The 22,494-nt window shown below is 37.4% G+C and overlaps 1 protein-coding gene across 3 annotated transcripts in view; it reads right to left on the minus strand.

Annotated features, from left to right (window-relative positions):
- Window positions 1-22,494, minus strand: part of ZCCHC7 (zinc finger CCHC-type containing 7) — a 155,527-nt gene that overhangs the window by 25,624 nt on the left and 107,409 nt on the right. For all 3 annotated transcript variants that reach the window (XM_084898897.1, XM_084898898.1, XM_084898899.1), the window contains exons 3-5: window positions 7,850-7,893; window positions 6,499-6,624; window positions 5,135-5,305 (exon numbers count right to left, since the gene is read on the minus strand). In XM_084898897.1, coding sequence (XP_084755023.1) covers window positions 5,135-5,305; window positions 6,499-6,624; window positions 7,850-7,893 — 341 coding nt within the window. The remainder of the gene's footprint in view (window positions 1-5,134; window positions 5,306-6,498; window positions 6,625-7,849; window positions 7,894-22,494) is intronic.

Here is a 22,494-nt window from a genome sequence, read left to right on the forward strand (position 1 = left end):
TAGTGCTTGTTATATTTATATTAGATAAAAATGTGTCATTCATGGTAAGAGGAATCATAAATATACAACAGATATATGTGGCAGTGTGTACAGAATCCACCTAATTTTTTCCCTCACCAATCAGTATGGAAAGCCATGCATTGGTCTCTATCGCTAAGCTGCCTCCAAAATGAATCAGACTTCATAAAATCATCTTTCCATCCAAGGTCAAATTTTAATCAATCCCTCTACTCTTAATCCTCTGTAATCAGGGAAACTGACAAGCCTAATTTTTTGCTTAAAGATATTTCTCTTTGATATTCTCCTCCTAACTTAAGTGCAGTTATGAGGGCATAAAGTTTGTCAGTAGTAGGTTACATTTCCATTTTATTTGAAAACATAACGGGCCATATTTTATAGAAAATTGTATCAAAAGAATCAACCCCAAAATAAAACAGATTATACACATTATACTGGGTTACCTTAAGCAATCGTATTTTCATTAAAACATTTTTTTTTCTTCACACTAGAGAATCACAAATATTTTTGGAGACATCTTGATTGTGATTCTAAACATCTTATTTTAATTCTGGACATCTTACTTGTAATTCTAGACTACTAACATAAATTAATTTTATAAATAGTTGCTAATGCTTGTAGTATACCTGCTAGTTGTTAAAGGTATTATAAAGTAAAACAATATGAAGGCCAGTAAATGAAGCATGATAATGTAGCGGGTGAAATCGGTAATTCTAGAGTCAAAATGGTTGGATTCAAATTCCTGGCTCTGCTCTTAATTATCTTGGGCAAGTTATGCATCTCTATGCCTGTTCTTCACTGATAAGTGGGGACAGCAGTACCTTTAAAAGGGCTGTTGCGACAGGTAAAGAGTTGGTAAGTATGAAGTCTTAGAATGACACCTGACACATAGCAAGCACTTAGTTGTATATATTGTTGCTGTGATGATGTCAATTTGGCACTCTATTGTATATATACGCAAAAAGTGATCATGGGGAAATTCAACAAAGTAGCTGAAATAGGTGAAATCTATTCGGCAATGGTCAACTCTTGGATATAGCCAAACTTGAGAAAGCAAAAAGCCTCACAGTTTAAGTGAGCTATTGATAAGAAGTGAGAAAAAAAACCCCAAAAGAACAAATAAAAATAAAGATTTTGTTATGATATAGCTGCTGTGGCCACTTTCTTTGCATATAAAACAATTTCAGAAACATCACTGAGCATCCACTATATGTAATATATCTATTTTCTTATTCAAGTAAGGGCTACTCTACTCAGTAATGTTTTTAGTTGTTCAAAAATGGGTATGATCTCATATTTTCTAGTTCAATTTTGGAATTAAAAAAACCCTAAAATATCTTGATCACTGATAAAAAATAAAAGTATTCCACACTCAAATTTACTTTCTTTTTCCACAATGTTTAAACAATAACAACCCCAGCTTCCTTCCTTGCCTTTCCTCTTTCTTTCTTATAATAGACCATAACTACAGTAAATATTTTGGAATACATCATTCCTAACTTTTTTCTATGCAAATCTATATACATATATAAATACTTGTATTTATATAAAATAGGATTATACTTCATGTGCTATAATGTAATTTATGCATTTCTCATTTAATGGACTAACAACTTCTTCATACTCAATAATCATTTCTATTTTAAAAAATATATATTATTATTGATTTCACAGAAAGGAAAGGAGAGGGAAAGAGAGAGAAACATCAATGATGAGAGAGAATCATTGAACATTTGCCTCCTGCAAGCCTCTTATTGGGGATCAAGCCCACAACCTGGGCAATTTCCATGACTGGGAATCGAACTGTGACTTCTTGGTTCATAGGTCTACATTCAACCACTGACCTACACCAGTGGGCCAGAAAATTCATATTCTTCATTACAGCAAGAACATGAATATAACTCGTCAGTTTTCATTATAAATTCTCTATGCACATATAACTGGTACTCTGGTAATGCAGTGGGGTCCGAGGTGTGGCTACAAGGATATATTCAGTAAAAATGAAAGTTTCTTGATCTCCTTAATTTATAGGAGGTTAGGGCATCCATAGTTACCCAGGGCTTCAGAAATCCTTTGTGAATTAGCAGAAAATCCAGAAGGAGGGAAGATGAAAATGACTAAGGGTGGAGGACAGTATCCTCAGATGGTATGAACCTTAAATAAATCAAAGCTATCTCGAGTAATGCCATAGCTGGCTTGGCTCAGTGGATAGAGCATCAGCCTGAGAACTGAAGGGTTCTGGGTTCAATTTTGGTCAAGGGCACATGCCCAGGTTGTGGGCTCAATCCCCAGGGGGGGGCGTGCAGGAGACAGTTGATCAATGATTCTTTCTCATCACTGATGTTTCTCTCTCTCTCTCTCTCTCTCTCTCTCTCTCTCTCTCTCTCTCTCTCTCTCTCTCTCTCTCTTTCTCTCTCTCTCTCTCTCTCTCTCTTTCTCTCTCTCTCTCTCTCTCTCTCAGAGAAGAGTAGAGGCAGCCATGGCAAGTGAGAAAGAGGTTTATCCTGATCAATCAACCTAATTAGAGGAATGTGAGTCAAGAAAGAGTGAGCAGGAAGCATTTGAGAGGGTTGCAGGAGAATATTTTCTGTGGAATGCCAGGTGTTTCAAGAATTTAAAGCATGGATGGGACTGGCTAAATAGTCCTAAGAACCTGGGTCCAGAATAACTCTGCTTCTAAGTAAATCTTCATGAACAGCTTCCAGGACAGTGGAAAGACTCTAAGCTTCTTCAGAAGGAGCAGTGGGATCCAGGTTTGAATTGGCCACAAGGGAATGCTATATCAGTTGAGCATACTGGGAAAAGATCAATTAGGTCCGGAACCTTCAGCATATAATTACAAAAAAAAAACACATGACAGTTGGTCTTAGGAAACTTAGGGGAAAGGATGCAGCCATCTCTCAAGTCGGCCACAGCCTAACACTATTGTAAAAACTTATATTCTCTGGGGTTATTAATCCTCAAGGCCATTTTAGATAAAGAGTTTAACATACATTAGAGGCCAAAATTAAGACGTTAAGCAGAATGGGCTATAGATTTAATTCACAGCTGATTATACAAATCATTCTTAACTGGTCTGTACTAAAATACTTAATAAAAAAAATGCTTATGATAATATCAGACCCCATTCCGTTACAACAGGCAAATATATAAAACTGTATCTGTAAGAACTCTTTGGAAGAAAAGAGTAAAAAAAAAAAAAAATGCTATTAAACACACCTGCCGAATAGGAGAATTTTGCTAAGAAAATTATATTTGGCATCTGATTGCAGAGAACAATAGTATAAAACAACAACTTAGGATTTACTAACTTAGTAAATATTGGAAAAAAAGTTTAAACTACTTTGAAATGAAATGACAACTTCTATCTTTATGTTCTATATTAGAGGCCTGGATGGCGATCAGGGCCAATCTGTGCGGCAACTGGTGGGGCGATCCGGGGGCCCCACTGGCACCTGCCTTGGCTGGCCTGGGGCCTGTGGGCGGGGGCAGCTCCTGCATTGAGCGTCTGCCCCTGGTAGTCACAGTGTGCATCATAGTGACCGGTCGTGTCACCGGTCATTCCACTGGTCGTACCCCTGTTTGGTCGATTTGCACATTAGGCTTTTATTATATAGGATATTCTCTAGTCTTGAGAATTATATTCAACATCACTAGTAGCCTAAGAAACACAAATTAAAACAATACCACATTTTCTCCTTGTCTGATTTGGCATAATTAAGAAAAAAAACAAAAACCTTACCTGACGATATATTTTATTTATTTTAGCGGGGAGAGAGAAACATTGATAGGTTGCCTTTCATATGCATCCTGACTGGGAATCGAACTCAAAACCTAGGTAAACCCAGGTACTGTATGTGCCTTGACCAGAAAATGAACCTGCAACCTTTTGGTGTATTGGACAATGCTCCAACTCACTGAGCCACCCCACCGGTGCTGATTGGGCACAATTTTTAAAGGTCTATTATAGTTAGTATTGAGAGCACTCTTAAACACTGTTGCCAGGTGGATATATTGGTACAATCTTTTAGAAGAGCAATTTGACAATACTGATCCAGATTTAAATGTATGCATCCTTTAATTACACAATTGAATTTAGAATGTGACTTACCAAAATACTCTTACATGCATGCATATAGCAAAGATGTTTATTGCAGAGTAATAATATAAATGGGTAATAATATTAATCTAAATGTATTAATTGGCTGAGTCAATTAGTACATCCATACAATGGAATAAAAGCTAGCCAGTAGAAAGGTAGATCTTTGTGAGCATTCACAAATTTTCCAAAGTGGAAAAACAAACGAACAACCAAGTTGTAAGTCACTGTGAAGGACAGCAATCCTATTTTTATTTGTATAAAAAGACACTCTAAGCACCGCTGGCCTGGCTCAGTGGTTGAGCCTTGACCTATGAACCAGGAGGTCATGGTTTGATTCCTATTCAGGGCACATGCCCAGGTTGTGGGCTCAATTCCCAGTGCAGAAAGCAGCTGATCAATGATTCTCTCTCATCACTGATGTTTATATATATATATACATATATATAGATGGAAGGAAGGAAGGAAGGGAGGGAGGGAGGGAGGGAGGGAGGGAGGAAGGGAGGGAGGGAGGGAGGGAGGGAGGGAGGGAGGAAAAAAACAAACTAAACAAGCAGATTCAAAGTACTAGTGGCTTGTCCTTGCATAAGACTATTCTATCAGCTAGAACCATCAATAAGCAGCATCAAACCAGATTTCATATGGACCTCTGTACACAACTGCTAAGTGTGTATATATTTTCATCCACCTAACCATGACTAGGTACATAAATTTGACATATTATTCATTATATACCTCTTTAATTTCAAGTTTTATTTAGCAAGCACATTAAGCAAAAGGGGCTAGCGGGGTTTTACAACATTTGTTGATTCTGCCTTCCGATGAACCATTCCGGAGCATCCTTATCCTGATACATTAGAGCACTGCTTTACATGACTAGAGGCCAAAGGGCCGTGACTATCATTATATATAGTTCAGAGCAAACATTCTTACATTCTTTTAGGTAGGCTGACAGAGAGTCACAAAATGGCACACTGTCCCAAAGCCTGACAAATTAGTTATAAGCAGGATACTTACATCAGCATAGTGGCCTAGCATATCACATCGGTCACATCGTTTTTTCCAGGAAGGTCTTCCATGACATCTGTGAGTAGAAGACATAGGCAAAGCACAGTCGAAGCAAAAGCGGGCTGGGCAGGCATACTGGAGGTGTCCTCTCTCGGAGCAGAGGCAGCAGGCACGGAGTTTCTAGGTGGCAGATAAACAGAAAATGTCTTTAGTAAAATACTCAGTCTTAAACAGCAGATTAATGTTTCTTTTTCTGTATAATTCCAAAAAAGTAACTTCTTTAAAAAAATATATATATATATTTTATTGAGTTTTTACAGAGAGGAAGAGAAAGGAATAGAGAGTTAGAAACATCTATGAGAGAGAATCATTGATCAGCTGCCTCTTGCACGCCCCCCACTGGGGATGTGCCCGCAACCAACGTACATGCCCTTGACCAGAATCGAACCTGGGACCTTTCAGTCCGCAGGCCGATGCTCTATCCACTGAGCCAAACCAGTTTCAGCCAAAAAAGTAATTTCTAATGATCAAATCTGGAGCCTAATTATAAAGTAAAACAAAATGTCTGAATTCAGAACTTTAACACAAGCTATCTGTATCCTCTGGTTGCCAAAAAGGCATATTAATCTGCATGTACTATCAGGTGGCATCTGTTTATTATGCCTTGTCTTGTAGGAACATTGGCAAAGTAGAATGTGTCTGAGAGGAAAAGCAGGAAGATGAGGACCTGGAACCCAAGTCCTCGGGGGAACAGGAAGAGAGAGCTCTGCCTAGAGAAGCAAAGACAAAGGAGAAGCAAAGACAAAGGAGAAGCATGAGAGCGTCTCAGAAATGTGACAGACAATCATTTGGAAGAGGGAGTAGGTAATAGAAATGGTTGTTAAAGGCTTAGTATGTGTCAGGGAACATCTAAGATCTTTAATTCTGTGTTTTCCCAAAGGTTGATGTATCTGTTTAATATAATTTACATCAGTAAACACCTATCAATGCCTAAAATTATGATCTTCTAACAAGGAAAATTCTCTCATGATGAAATAGCTGTCTCAGAAAGTAGAAGGTTTAGAAGTGAAAAGGGTCTCAGAAATCATCTGGTTCAATCTTCTTGTTTTACAGATAAGAAAACAGGTGCAGAGAATGAAAGAATTTGCCTAAAGTTGTCCAACTATTGATGGGAAGCTGAAATGGAGTCCAGATTTTTCTGACCAAGTTTATTGTTCTTTTCCTACTACTACTCTAGGCTATTGCCTGCATTAAACATTAACAAGAAATTTAACACATATACTATCCAAGATTTGAATTGTAAGGTTATAGGGCTTCAATCCTAAGATTTTGATTTTAATAAGGTAGAAAGAAACATTACATATTTCACATACTTGTGGAAAGGGGCAATTTTTTGACAAATGGCCACATTTGTCACAATTTCTACAGGTGACGTTTTTGTTTGCTGTATAATACCGGTGGGTCCATCTTCCAGATGATCTATTATTACATATCTGGGCCTAAGGGGAGGGGGGAAATAAAGAATTAAAAAACATTATTTCATACTGTTCAAGAGAGTTAATAGGTCAGTCAGTTCAATCTAGAACCCAGCCACATGGAACACTGTATTCTTAAAAGGAGTTAGAAAAACCGAAAAGGTGTGCTACAAAGACAACTCTACTTTTTTGTCTGCCCCTTCCCTCCATTCTTTTACATTCTCCAAACGGTTCCATTTCTTCTGTATCTTTCTCTGCTTACAGTTCAGGCCTATCCAGGGCACTGGTGTGCATCAGACAAGCTGGTGGCATTCAGAGTCAAAGATATTGCTGACTTCTATATCTGAATATATATCACATTTTTCTGAATGTGAAGCTTGCTTAAGTTTTTAGTTAGGGAATGGTGCTTTTTTTTTTTAAAATGAATTTCTTTCTTATAAAGTTATAAAACTATATAGCTAATGAATACATTCCTTCTAATGAATAGCCTAGGGTTACTGCCTATAAACTGAATTATAATTCCTAAGAGAGAATGATATTAACTCCCTCCCACCAGAGTCCTTTAGAAAATCCATTCTACCTACAATGACCCAATGCTAGCTAGCTGTCCCATATTCTAGCCAAAAGCTAGTATCTTTAAGAAAATATTAGCAAAGCACATCATGTGGACATCTAGAGAGGAATATGTAAATGCCAACCATGCTTTTATCTTGTTTGGTAGAATTCCATCTTTGAAAAAAACTTTAATCTTTTACTTGGTATTATGCTGAATTGGCCAAGTTAGACTCCAAGATGTCATAACCTAATTATCTCTTAAAAGTTCTCTTTTACCAACTTGTAAAATTATCCTTTTCTAGCCATCTGCCACAATTAAGGCTAATAAACACCTGCCACATCCTAAATATAGCCTAACCATTTCCTTACACTGAAGAAGCAGTTATTTCCGGTGTTGATTTTCAATGGTACCAGGCAATCTGAGGTGAGAGGGACTAACCACCACAGAGAAGAAACAGAAAGGAATGGGAACTAACTCATTACGGTAATTAAGTGACTGACAAAAATCAAGGCTTAACCACGCCTCCCAAAATTCAATTACCCATAAACTGAAATCAAACTTTTTCTTACAAGATACTCAGGTTGTTGCTATTTTTAAAAGATTTATTAAGTTATCATAATGAACTGAAAGAAAATTAGGAATAAAAAAACTATTAATCTATCATTCATAACATCAAAAACAATTTGATTTTACCTCAACATCTTTGTCACTGATGAACCAGTTTACACCATCTTCTCCTATGAAATAAATAAAATGTTACTTAATCTTTGACATCTTTAAAAGCACTTATAGATTGACAATAAATATTTAATTTTTTAGTACTGAAATTGAACTTCAAAGGTATAGTGAGAGACCTGAATACCTTAACCTTGTACCTTGGATCATTATTACTTGTGTGGCTCTGAACAAAATACTTAACCTCTCTTAACCTCAGTTTTCGTACCCATAAAATGGGGATAATAGTATTTGCCCTGTCTACCAAAAACAGAATTCTATGAGATATGTGAAAATGCTTTGAAGTCGAAACCGGTTTGGCTCAATGGACAGAGCGTCGGCTTGGGGACTGAAGGGTCCCGGGTTCGATTCCGGTCAAGGGCATGTACCTTGGTTGCGGGCATATTCCCAGTAGGAGGTGTGCAAGAGGCAGCTGATCGATGACTCTCTCTCATCGATGTTTCTAACTCTATCTCTCTCCCTTCCTCTCTGTACAAAATCAATAAAATATATATAAAAAAAGAAAAAAAGAAAATGCTTTGAAAACTATGAAACTATAAATATAAGAAAACTAGAGGCCCAATGCATGAAAATCTATGTAAGAGTAGACCCCTCTTTCCCCAGCTGCAGGCACTGGCTTCCTTCCAGCACCCAGGACCAGGCTGGCTTCCCCTAGGCCACCCACAGACACCAGGGACCGGGCTGGCTTCCCTCCAGAAGCCCGGTCTAATTAGCATATTACCCTTTTCTTATTACAGATCAGTGAAGGGACCAAAAACCTAAAACAAAAGCTGGAAGATATTTTTACCTGAACTTCCCTTATCTGACCATAGCAGAGCTTTGAGAGTCAGCGACCCCCCACCACCACTGCAGGTGTCCAGTCAGGGAAGTCACTGACCTTGGGGAACAGGGGTATTCCAAAAAAACTGTATAAACAAGCATCATCGAACTTCCCATATTCTGTTTATATATTCTTTATTGATTTAAAAAAACATTTAAATTGATTTTTAGAGAAAGAGGAAGGAAAAGGGAGAAACAGAAGCATCCAAGAGAAAACAGAACATCCATCAGCCACTCCTGCATGCCCCCTACTGGGGAATCCAACCAGCAACCCTTTGGAGCACGGGAGGCGGTCCAACCAACTGAGGCACACTGGCCAGGGTAAAACCTATCTTCTGAAGCCCTCAATCCTCCCCTTTGTTAAGCTGGTATACAACCTTGACCTTGGCCTATTCAGTGAGTTACTCATTACTGAGTGCTCCCACATTTTGTTTTTTCTATTAAGCTCTTCATTGTCAGTTAACTCACAGCCTTTCCCTTTCCCCCTACCATTTTGGGTCCAAGTAGTTACAGGGAATTTTTTCATTCCAAAATCAGTATTCACCGTGTCTACTAGCTACCCACTGTAGTTGACTTTCATTTTAACATTTAAAAAATTTGGATTTTGAACACTATCTCATGAATAGGGCTAAGAATTCAGTACTGTTTTTGTTTGTTTGTTTGTTTTTTAACTACTAGCATCAAAAATGGTAAAGTAAAAAAGCAAGAGGAGGCCAAATATCCTGAAACCATTGGTTGATCTAAAAATAAAACAAAAAACCCAAGGGTGGGACTGGGGCTGGGGAGCCCTACCTTTTTCTTTTCTGCTATTTTCTTCTCTTTGCACTGCTCCTTTACAAAACAGCACCTGGCTGTTATTCCTTTGGCCCACCTATGCCCAGGAGGAAGGGACATATGACTAATGCAGAAGCTGAGGAGTCAACAAAGGACTGAAAGACTTTTTCTCCCCTAAAGCAAAGTTGAGATTTCCTCTTTCCTCCTATATACCCTTCTTCTCTATCTCAAAAACACAAATTGAGCTTGACTCTTTTCTCTGAAAGGAGTTTTGAAGAGACATGAAGTAATCTACATTTTCTCAGGCCTACCAGGAGTAAGTATTTAGAGATATATATTTTAAAATAAAATACTTTTACTGAGAAAACCCAAGTGGCTGCTTTACAAAAAAGATCACCCATAGGAGAGCAGAGATGCTGTGCTGCTGATTATTTCCTTTGTAAAATTTGGAGGCTGCATCCCTATACTGAGAGTGGAGAATACATTAAATAGCAGCAGTTCCCATTTCTTCATCATCACCGTCCAGGCTATTATTCTTTCATTCAAAGGATTCATCTAAGGAGCAAGCTTTGCTGTAGCTTTCAAAGCTGCCTTTTGTAACTCAATGTCCTTCATCATTAAAATTCAAAATGACCGCTTAAACTCACTTTAATTATAAAAACTGCCTTCATATTGTCCTTAAAAAATGAAATTCAAAAACCAGTGAAATGCAAAATAGAAACTGTTGCCACCCTCTATCCACAATAAATTTACACACAACAGGGAACAGTGAAAAAAGGGAAGGTTTTAGAGAGGAAGATCCACTCGACTAAGAATTCATCAATGTTCTGGGGTATGTACTGACTTCTCTTCAACAAGCTACAATATATACTAACTTCGGAAAATCTATCGACGAGTGCACAAAACAGGTTTCAATTGGAGATTAAATCAGACTTCTTCGTGGAAAATAAACAAGAACATAATCAGGAACATATAAATCAACTCTTCCCCCTACCCATGGCTCCATCTTGCAAATGACAGCTGACTCCTGCCCTTGACCTTTTATCTATCCTGTATGCTTAACTCCAAGTCCTAGCCTAATGAGAGTTTCTGTATATGGGGCCACTCATTAGAATTCCCACAGGCAGCTAGTTCTCCACTGTACAGAATATTGGGTATGGGGACTCGGCAGAAACCTAGGTTCCGGTTTTAACCCTATCATTTGCTGTGTGGCTCTGGGCAGGTTTTTATCCTCTCTGGGTCTGTGTAATAAGGGATTGGATTAATGGTACCCATGGTAACTTCTACCACAACATTCATTTGATTTAACCAGACTTTCATTCATTCTGAAATAAAAAAACATTGTCATTTAATCTGGTTACCTTCACCCTCCGGGGCTTCACAACTGGCATACAGCGCCTTGCTTTAGAGCCAGCTTCCCACCGGGCCCAGGTGTACTCACCCTCAATCTCCCACCCGGTGCGATGAGTATATCAATAAAATGGGATTGCCCTACAGATGCCTAATAGTATAATTCTTAGCTGACTTATAGCCTTGTTTTGCTAATAACTAGGCCTGTGACTCTTTTCAGACTTCAGAACTGTAATAGCAATAACTGATAACTCTTTCTTTGCATTAAAATCAACTCAGTTTAACAAACATATCGAAAGGTTACAAGGAGCAAGGTGGAATAGTGTAAACAAAGATGAATAAGAGTTTACAGCCCAGTAAAACACAAGGAGATAAGTGAAAAAAGAAAAGAAGACAAAAATACTATGATAAATTTAGAGATGCCTAAATTTAAGGAAGAAGGGGGGGAAAGGGGAAAACAGTCAGAGAAGGCTGTGCCATAAAGGAAATGCTATTGAGGTGTAATTTACGTATTATAAAATATACCCATGTAAAAAGTATAGTATGATGAATTTTGACAAATGTACAATCTATGTATCTACCACAAAAAATCAAATGTATAAGATTTCCATAATCCAAAAATGCCAGGTGCATATTTGCAGTCAATCCTTCACCCTAGGCAACCACTGATTTGCTTTCTGTCATAGATTATTTTGCTGCTTTGAGGACCACATACAGGGTGGAGCAAAAGTAGGTTTATAGTTGTATTCTAGGATTAACACATTTGATTACGATGTACTATTCTTTATAATATACTAGAGGCCCGGTGGACAAAATTCATGCGCGGGTAGAGTCCCTAGGCCTGGCCGGTGATCAGGACCTTCCAGCTGCTGGCCGGGGCCTCCCTTCCCTAACTGCCAGCTGCTGACCTGGGCCTCCCTTCATTCCGAGCTGCCCTCTGGTGGTCAGCACACATCACAGAGAGCGATCAAACTCCTGGTCTCCCAGTTGAACTCTGGAGGGGTCATTTAGCATATTAGCATTTTATATATATAGGTTGTAGAATTCAATTTTAGTATTTTATTAACAATTTTTACATCTGAGTTCATGATGGATATTGCTTTATACTCTTCTAATAATGTCTCTGTCCAGTTTTGGTACTGGGGTAAAACTGGCCTCATAAGAACTAGAAAGTGCTGGAAAAAGTTTGTATAGGACTGGTGATTTCTTCCTTATGTATCTGATGGAACTCATCAGGAAAGTCATTTGAATTAGGGTTTTTCTTGTTTGTGGATCAGGAATTTTACTTGTAGAAAGGATTTAAAGTAGAAATTCTATTTCTTTAGTAAATATGGAGCTATTTATATTTTCTATTTCTTCTTTGGCCAGTTTTGATGATTAGTGACTTTCAAAGAATTTGTCTATTATTTCTAAATTGTCAAAATTATTGGCATAAAATTGTCCATAATAAACTCTTATACTTCCTTTCATTCCTCTGATTTGTACTTAAGCCCATCCAGTAGTAAATTTTTTATCTCAAATATATATTTCAGTTCTAGAAGTTCCATTTACTTCTTTTTTTATATCTTCAATTTTCTCCTTATCTCCTTATTTATCTTTTCCTTCAAATCTCTGTTTATATTTATAACAGCTGTTTTTTGGATATTCCCCCCCCCCCCCCCCCCCCCCCCCATGTATCGCCGTTCTCTACAACTCTGTCTATGCATATATTCCCTGGAACACAAACCTACTTTCAACCACACGGGGTTTGGGTCTTCCAAGTACCTAATCATGTGTCATCTCCTCCTCTGAAGTCTTCCCTGATGACCCTTCAAAAGCAGAGATGATCACTCTTTCCTCTATAACTTCCTGGACTTTAACCATGTCATTTCTATTGTTGTATCTTCCAAACAAACACCAAAGCATAATTACTTGCTATCATAGGTACTGATGTGTAGTGAATGAATTACTTAAATAACCTAAAAAAAAAAATTCTCTCTGGTAGAAGTATTTTCTACCTCACTCATATTCCAAAAGCAGGTTATTTTGTATGACTCAGAATAGCAAAAATTTCTAAACCATGTATAAAGAAATATATTAATAAATATTATATTTCCCTCATTACATCTCTATGGACTGAGACCCATCTGTTTTGTATATCTATCCAGTTATGAGCATATCTTGCATAGTTCAAATTACATTAGAAAAAAATAAAAAAAAAGGGAAGCATTCATATGTATACTTGTGTGAATAAACACTGTTTTAAACTTGGGTACATAGCCAATTAGATAATTTAAAGACAGGGATGCCCACTCTCACCACTCCTGTTTGACATAGTACTGGAAGTACTAGCCATTGCAATTAGATAAGAAGAAGAAATAAAAGGTGTCCAAATTGGAAAAGAAGAAGTAAAACTGTCCTTATTTGCAGATGACGTGATATTGTACATAAAAAACTCAAAAGACTCCATCAAAAAACTAATAGATTTAATAAATTCGGCAATGTAGCAGGATACAAAATTAACACCAAGAAATATATGGCTTTTCTATACACCAATAAGAAAGGATATATGCATCCCTATGCTCATAGTAGCACAATTTACAATAGCCAAGATTTGGAAACAGCCTAGATGCCCGTCAGCAGATGACTGGATCAGAAAACTATGGTACATCTACACAATGGTACATCTATGCTGCCATAAAAAAGAAGGAATTCTTACCATTTGTAACCTGGATGGAAATGGAGAACATTATGCTAAGTGAAATAAGCCAGTCAACGAAAGAAAAATACCACATGATCTCACTCATTTATGGATAATAAAGAAAATTATAAACTGTTGAACAAAAAGATAGATACAGAGACAGTAAAGCATCAAACAGAATGTCAAATTACAGCGGGAAGGTTAGAGAGAGGTAGGGGAGATAGATCAACCGAAAGACTGTGTGCATGCATATAAGCATAACCAATGGATGCAAAACTCTGGGGGGTGAGGGCATGTATGGGAGTGGGGTAGGGAGGAGGGGGGCAATGGTAGGATATGTACACATATAATACCTTAATAAAAAAATGAAACACACACACACACACACACACACACACACACACCCAAAAAACACCCAAAAAACAAAAAAAACTTAGAATTTCTGTAATAAGTAACTCTAGGGACTAAAAAAACTTAAAATATCAGTTATTGAATAATATCACTTGGCAAACACAGGATGCACACAAAATATAACTAAATATATATAGATAATCACGCCTGCAACTAGCCAGTGTTTATGGTTTAAAGATCACAAAGATGAAGCTGTCATATTATTTATGTCATATCCTTTCCTGAGCCTACTTCTACTCTACCAGATTTCCTCCTGGGATCTTCTCACTTCTAATAAGCAACCGAGCCAGCCACAAATGAAGTTACTATTCCCAATTTCATCAGCAGCATCTGTTATTTCAACGGAAACTTTTGAAATACACACAATGCCACATGCAAATCCCCTGTGGGTTGAGCCACTTAATTCAACTTGCATTCTTCTCAAAATGCTCTTTATTTCTGTCTCGGTTTTCTCTAATTTATACATTTCCATTTAACACTGGTCACAAAACCATTTTAGTCATTAAAATTTTGTACTGGCAATAATTTAAATAAAGAAAATTTTAATAGAAGAATTTGCAAGTTAGGTATCAAATTGTTCACTTATTTTAAATCACATTAAATTTACCAGAAACATTTATATTTTTAAATGTATGTAAACAATAAATGGGGACTTAGCTTTTCTTTTTTTAGAAGTAGAGGAGGAAGAAGAAAGAGGAAATAAACACAGGTGCTTGGTACAGGGTTATATAGAGCTCTTGCAAAGATATCAGTCCTATAAAGGCTTTTGTGTGTCACCAGACAAGACAGTCAGGCACAGACACACACAGTTCTCTATCATCCCTTATTCCCTCTGCCCCAAGGATGTAGTCAGTAAACCACCTGATTGTTTATTTAGAAATAAGACTCTAAATATGTGTTCAGAAATAAAAGGCTTCTCAAATTAAAATAAAGAACAAGAATAGGAAGGAAAAAATTATGAACAAAAACAGTCAATTCTGTTTATGGGAGTTGTTTTTTCTTCTTTTCCTTTAAAAAAAATATATTTTATTGATTTTTCACAGAGAGGAAAGGAGAGGGATAGAGAGTTAGAAACATCGATGAGAGAGAATCATCGATCAGCTGCCTCCTGCACAACCCCCACTGGGAACGTGCCCACAACCAAGGCACATGCCCTTGACCGGAATCGAACCTGGGACCTTCCAGTCCGCAGGCTGACACTCTATCCACTGAGCCAAACCGGTTTCAGCCAGTCAATTTTTAATAAGCAAAGAGATGTCACAAAACTTTTTGCATCCCATCTGAAAGAATAGGTCTTGCTAAATGTACAATACCAAAGGTGTTACTTAAAAACAGTTATTAGAAAAGGGAAAACAATACAAACACTTTTAGTTATGGGTGAATTTATTTAAAAAGATGGTGCCTCTAGACTACTTTTATACATTCTTGAAAGACAATGCAATATTTTGGTTAAAAAAATAAGAATACTAAAGGATGATGCAATAGTGATGAGTTATTCACCATTACATCCTCCTCGTTAGGCAATTCCATCATTCCTCTATTTTCTTATTAGTTTAGTCATTTTTTAGAAATAATTGGTGAAAAATTATAAAATTATTCTTACAATGATGAAATAGTAAAATATTTCAAAATATGGCAAAAATAAGGTCACTAGGATCCCATGATGTATCTGGAACTTATAAAATGGTTTAATGAATCCATTCAGTAATTCTGAGCCAGAATGAATATTATTCTAAGAAAGGTATATTTTCTCTTTGGTCTTTTAGAGACCTCTAAAAAAAAAAAAATAAAAGCCATGAAATATAAATTCTTAGATATAGTTAAAAATGCTTAAAAAAGAAACTCAAGCTAAAATTGGGTCTAGTGAGCCGGATAATATACCAAGGGTTAAACTAAACATAATCACAATTACTCTCAACTCTTACCATTCATTCAGTCAACAAATATGTACTGAGCTACTGCCATATCTGTGAACAAAATAGAGAGTGCTATCCTTGTAGAATTTATATTCTAGTGGGAGAAAGAGATAACAAACATAGTAAGTAAATGATATGTGTTAGATAGTGATACTTCGAATAAAGAAAAAATATAGTAGGAATGCAAATTGGGAATGTTGAATATGAGTTACAATTTCACATAGGATGGACTAAGTAGACCTCATTGACATTTAAGCAAAAACTTAAAGGAGATCAGGGAATTAATTATGGGAAATGCCACCATTATGTCAGGTTAAGATAAAAGCTATGAACTGATTCTTGGATTTATTAGCAAAGTCAGTGGTGATCCTGATAAGAGAAGTTTGGATGAAGTGGTAAGGCAAACACTTGACTGAACTGAAGAGAAGTGGAGGACAGAATCTGGAGGCAGTAAATATAGACAAGTTTGAGTAGTCTAACCACAAAATACTTACCATCTATACCTTGGCATCCAACACCTTAAAACTTTCTAATATGGCACCAGATGACTCAGTATATGGGGGAGAATGTGGATATTATAAGGAAACCAGAAACCCAGTGCACGAAATGTATGCCCTGGGGTGGGGGAGTCCCTCAGCCCGGCCTGTGCTCTCTTGCAGTCCGGGACCCCCTGGGGGATGTCCGCCTGTCGTAAGCCAGCAGTCAGCCATCCCTCCTGTAGCCCAGGACCCCTCACTCCTTACCACCCACTTACAACAGAGGTGGGAGAGGCTCCTGCCATTGCTGCTGCACTCACAGCCATGAACCCAGCTTCTGGCGGAGCAGCACTGACCACCAAGGGGCAGCTCTTATGTTGAGCGTTTGTAATCTAGTCATAGCTTGCTCAACTAGCAGGGTAACTGCAATTTTAAAAAAAATATAATCTCTTTGAACTTCAACTTCTCATTTGTAAGTATGAATCTAGCCCCTTCATGATCTCTAAGATAAATTCCTATTTTTTACCCCAGGAGCCAATTCAAATGGTTCTTGGTTTTTAAAAAATCTCCAGCCAGCCCAGCCAGCATGGAGGTCATGGTTCGATTCCTAATCAGGGCATATGCCTGGGTTGTGGGCTCGATCCTCAGTGTGGGGTGAGCAGGAGGTAGCCGATCGATGATTCTCTCTCATCATTGATGTTTCTATCTCTCTCTCCCTCTCCCTTCCTCTCTGGAATCAATAAAAATATATTTTAAGAAATAAAAATAAAAATCCCCAGACAGAGATCAATCACTCTGTATTATTTTCTTTATCAATTCTAATGTCTTAGAAAATCTAAGTTCCTGGCCACACTACAGAGGATACATGTAGGAAAATTTTGATAACAAAAGCTTCAAATAACAATGGTAAAAAAAAGACCTAATCTTTGGAACAGTAATATGAATTATTAACATATGGGAAATATTTGTTAGGAATGTAAACAGTTCATGCCCCTTGGGAATATGCACTAACCCCCACCTCAGAAAACGACTGTTTATAATCTCTATGCAGTACTCACTATTGAGGCCTACGAGGCAGGGTTAAAGCTGGATTTTCAACAAGGCTCACAAGTCCTGAGGTTAAATACAAATGAATTAAGGATGTTTAATCCAACTCAAGATACCATCTTTTCATATTTAAAGCAGCTTCCCTTAAACAGGAAAAATACAAAATACATGAGCTGCCCTGACAGTAAAGCTCCTGCAGAGGTACCATAAAGGCCCATCTTTTTAACCATTTAAACTCCTACTGGGTTTACTCTCATTTCCAATACATATAATATATCTTGCAAGAACCAGAATATTTTATGGAGAGAAAAAAAAAAAAGCTGTATAAAAACAAAAACAAAAAAAAAACAAATTAAAAAATTTAATAAGCACACTGATTAAATATAATTAGGGCTAGCTACATAAAATGAGAAAAAGGTATAGGTTTTTCGGGTCTGTGTGTAAACACACATAAATCTGTATAGACATAGAGAAATAAAACAGTTAAACAGTTTCTACCTGTTTTTGTGTATTCCCTTTCAGATATTGTTCCCCTAGAGTCTTGGCCTCTGTAGCTGTCTAACTTGAATTCACAGAACTCAATGGCTCGTGGTTTTCAAAGCTTAGGGCTACGTTTGCAGAACAAAGTCTCTCTCTCTCTCTCTCTCTCTCTCTCTCTCTCTCTCTCTCTCTCTCTCTCTTTGGTGGGTACAAGTATGGGGACCACAGGAACAGTTAAATTCATGGCATGGCTGGTCTACCACACAGTCGGGGGAATTCTTTAAATAGAGCCTGTCACTCTCTTGGCCCATCAATGGGATTTCCTTCTCAAACTGCTGATTCGTTCAGGTACACAACAGAGGAAATTTCAGTTAACCTTTGTTTCACCCCAGGGAAAAATCTGTCTGAAAGTATAAAATGAATAGATTAAAAAAAAAAAAAAAAAAGCAGCTCAGCCACAGGGCCATTCTCCCAGTTTTCACTGCAGCTTAAGTTACACAGTAAAAAGGGACAGTGGGATGTTTCATTCCTGATGGAAAATTCAAGCACAATATAGAACTTTGCAATCCAGTAGGTCACAGTTTATTTCGACAACTAAAACCAAACCAACTGTCCTTTCTGTTTAAAAATCCTTCTTCTGATAATTTCATAAGAGTCAGAATTGTTTTTGTCTAACATCACCATTACTACTACAGTCTGACTGAGGTGTCTCTAATAAAATTGAATCTTCAAATCTTGTTTAAAAATAGTCAAATATTTTTTAAAAAGCAAAATATTAAATGAAAGTAGAAATGGGGGGAGGGTGGGAAAAAGGATAGAATAAATGAAAGGCCTGTTAATTTCTCCGTTATTCATCTTAAATATAAAAATTCATGTGGGGAGAGACAAAAGAAGGAAGTCACTTTCCATTATAAAGTTCTCTGTTTTCAAACAAGGGGACTGTTTGGAGAGGCTATAATTGGATCTGGGCATCTGATGTCTTGGTACAAGGAGTAAAAATAAGAAAAACAATTTAAAATTTGTTTCCCTTGACATTAGGGAAACTTAGAATATATGTAAAATTTAGAATGTATGCATATAAAATCTAAATACCCCTGATTTCATATATTTCAAGATGATTATAAATTTTAGGATATAGTAGATAGAAGTTTGGCAACCTTTTCTTTACTTCCCCCAAATGATTTCTGCATCCTATGGAACAGAAAAAGCACTGTGCCATCAGTACTTCATGTATATATTATTATATTACAAGTCCTATATATTGACTGCAAGCAGTTAGGACAGCTCTTACAATCAGCAGCAAGATGCATTTTGCTGCCCTAGCTGGTTTGGCTCAGAGGATAGAGTATCAGCCTGTGAACTGATGGGTCCCAGGTTCGATTCTGGTCAAGGGCACATGCCTGGGTTGTGGGCTTGATGCCCATTAGGGGACGTGCAGGAAGCAGCCAATCAATGATTCTCTCTCATCATTGATGTTTCTATCTCTCTTTCCCTCTCCCTTCCTCTCAGAAATAAAGATATATTAAAAAAAAAAAAAAAAAAAAAAAGAAGAAACAAAGAAATGGGTTTCCCATTACTCTTAAAAAAAAAAAAAAAAGAAAAAAGAAAAATTCATTTTTCCTCTGGGACCAATGTCATTTTCATAAAAGAAAAAAATTATTCAATGCCCTCTTTCTTAAATTTTCTTACCAACCTTTTAAAAACTATTTTGTGTGTGTTATAGTACACATCCTATATAATAAAAGCCTAATAGGCAAATCGACCGAACCAGCGGAATGATGGGTTGGCAGGTGTTTGTGTGTGTGTGTATGGGGGGGGGAGGGGGGGGAGATGACGAGGCAAGTGGGTGGTGCCAGTAGGCAGAGGGAGTGGATGGCAATTGGAGGGCGGGGTGACTGCTGGTTGCCTCCCATAGAGGGAGGCCCCCTGCACCTTCCCTCTATCAGTCTGCCAGTGGGGCGATGAGAGATGGGGCCAGAGCTGCCCCCTGGTTGCCCCTAACTGCCCTCCCCAACCAGCCTGGTCAACCCTAACTGCCCTCCCCTGCCAGGCTGGCTGCCCCTAACTGTCCTCCTCTGCAGGCCTGGGTCCCCCACAACTGTCCTCCCCTGCCAGCCAGGTCACTCCTAACAGCACTCCCCTGTAGGCCTGATCGCCCCCAATTGCTCTCCCCTGCTGGCCATCTTATGGAGGCCATCTTGTGTCCACATGGGGGCAGCCATCTTTGACCACATGGGGGCAGCCATCTGTGTTGGAGTGATGGTCAATTTGCACATTAACCCTTTATTATATAGGACTAGATGTCCGATGCATGAAGATTCGTGCAAGAATGGGCCTTCTTTCCCCTGGCTGCCGGCACTGCCTTTGCTCTGGCCTGGAGCTGCCTTTCTGCCTTTCCACGCTGCCCAGAGGCCTGGAGAAGCTGAGGCGGTGCCTGCATATGCAAATTAACCCACCATCTTTGGTTGGGTAATTTGCATACTTACTCCTGATTGGCTGGTGGGCATCACAAAGATATGGTCAATTTGCATCTTTTTCTTTTATTAGTGCAGATATGCATGAACATAGTCAAATTAACTATTTTAATATTCTTGTCTAATTCCATGTCTGGGTCATCCCAGAGTGTGTCCATTGAACACCTTTTCTTGAGTACGCATCAAAATTTCCAGTTTCTTTACATGTGTGGTAATCTTTTATTGTATCCTGGACCTTGTGAATGATACTTTGTAAATTATGGATTCTGTTACATTCCTTTGAAGAGTGATTTTGTTTAAAAAAAATCTAAACTTTGGCAAATACTTATATGCATAATAGAGGTTTCCTCCTCTGTGAATTCCCTCTTTCCAGCTGTGGTAGTAGACTCTTTTCTGATTTCCAAAGTCTGTAAGATTGAAAATTTCTGAGTTCTAGCTATCCCCTTGCTGCCCTCAATCAGTGACTGCCCTCAGGCAAAGAGCTATAAAAACAGGAAACTCATTCAATGATGTTCCTTTATTTCAAGTGTTGACTCACTAGCAGTTTCTACCAGCTTTTTGTTGGCCTCTACTACCTTTAGATGTTGTTTTATGTTTTTAGGTATTAAAGTAAGCTTTAAAGTGATATATGTGTATAGATTTATAGTATAGTATTCTCTCCCGAATATAATTACCTGTGGGAAGGTTGGTTCATTATGAACATTTCTGCCATTACTAACAGCACAACTCTGAGACTGCTTTTTTTTTTCTTTCTTTTTTCTTTTTACCATGGCATCAGAACCTTTAAAAAAAATCTTTCTGAGGTCTGTTAAAGCAAAGATTGAGTCTATATTCTTCACTGCTATGTCCCTTTCTTCTAGCATAGGGCTTGATACATAAGAGATATTCTGTAAATATTTCTTGAATAAATTAATGAATGATGAAAAAGGGCAAAATGAAAATCATCAGAAAGCTTTAAGGAGGGAAAGGTACTTTAAACTGGGATGATTAGCAATTTCTCATTTAAGAAATCAGGTTTTGCCCTGGCCGGATAGTTCAGGTGGTTAGTGTCCCAACACATCTAGGTTGCAGGTTCAATCCCTGGTCAGGGCACATACAAGAATCAACCAATGAATGCATAAATAAGTAGAACAACAAATCAATGTTTCTTTCTCCCTCTCTCTCTAAAATAAAAAAATGAAAAAAATAAAAAATGAAAAGAAACCTTGCTTTCTTCTTAAAGGCAAAGATATTTACCCTTAGTTTCAAAATATGATGCATTAGGTTTAGGATTTAGATTGTTTTTAACTATAGCTTCTCATATTCTGGAAAAGAAACTCCAATCATGAGTTTTATTTTCAAAGGCCCTATATTAAGTATAATCCTTTTCATCAAAGAAAATGTTATATTTTAGTTCTCTGGGTAATTATGATTTACTATTTTAGTCCACCTTCTAAATTCCTGGGATAATTATATAAGATTCTAATTTCCAAAACATTCATTTGCAAATAGCTCATGAATACTACCCAATTTCCCAAAAGACAGTATGAAAATGAGCACCCTAAATGATGGGGAAGGCTATTAACATCTACTGAGGGACTGCTAGGTGAAAAGCTCTATAAAAAATACTTTATCTAACTTAATCTTTTCAATTACCCTATGACACGGATTAGCAATTATTTACACATAAGTAAACTAACGCTCAAAGCTGGCCAAGGTCACACAGTAGGTAAGTGATGGAACAATTTAAATTTGGTAACTTTTGACTACATTGAAATCAAGCACCTCTGTTCATCAAAACAAAAACAAAAACAAAAAATTCCTATTAAATAGAGTCAAAAAGGTGAAAACCACAGAGTAGACGGAGATATTTTCCCAACACAAAAAGGATTCATGTCCAGAAGATATAACCCTCTACAAGTTATAAGACAAATAGAAAAACTAGCAAAAGACTTAAAATAGACCCTTCATAAAAGAGGATATTTAAATGACCAATAAACATGAAACATGAAAAGTACTTGATTTAGTTATCAGGTAAATACATATTACAGCCACAATAAAATACTACTATTCACCTATCATAATAGATAGAATTAAGAATATTTAATTGTTGGTACAAATATGGACAATGGGAACTCTCATACACTGTTGTTAGAATGTATACTGTGTATAACCACTTTGCAAAAAGAGTTTGTCA

Source organism: Pipistrellus hanaki (assembly GCF_964339955.1).
Source record: "Pipistrellus hanaki genome assembly, chromosome: 11".
Lineage (NCBI taxonomy): Eukaryota > Metazoa > Chordata > Mammalia > Chiroptera > Vespertilionidae > Pipistrellus > Pipistrellus hanaki.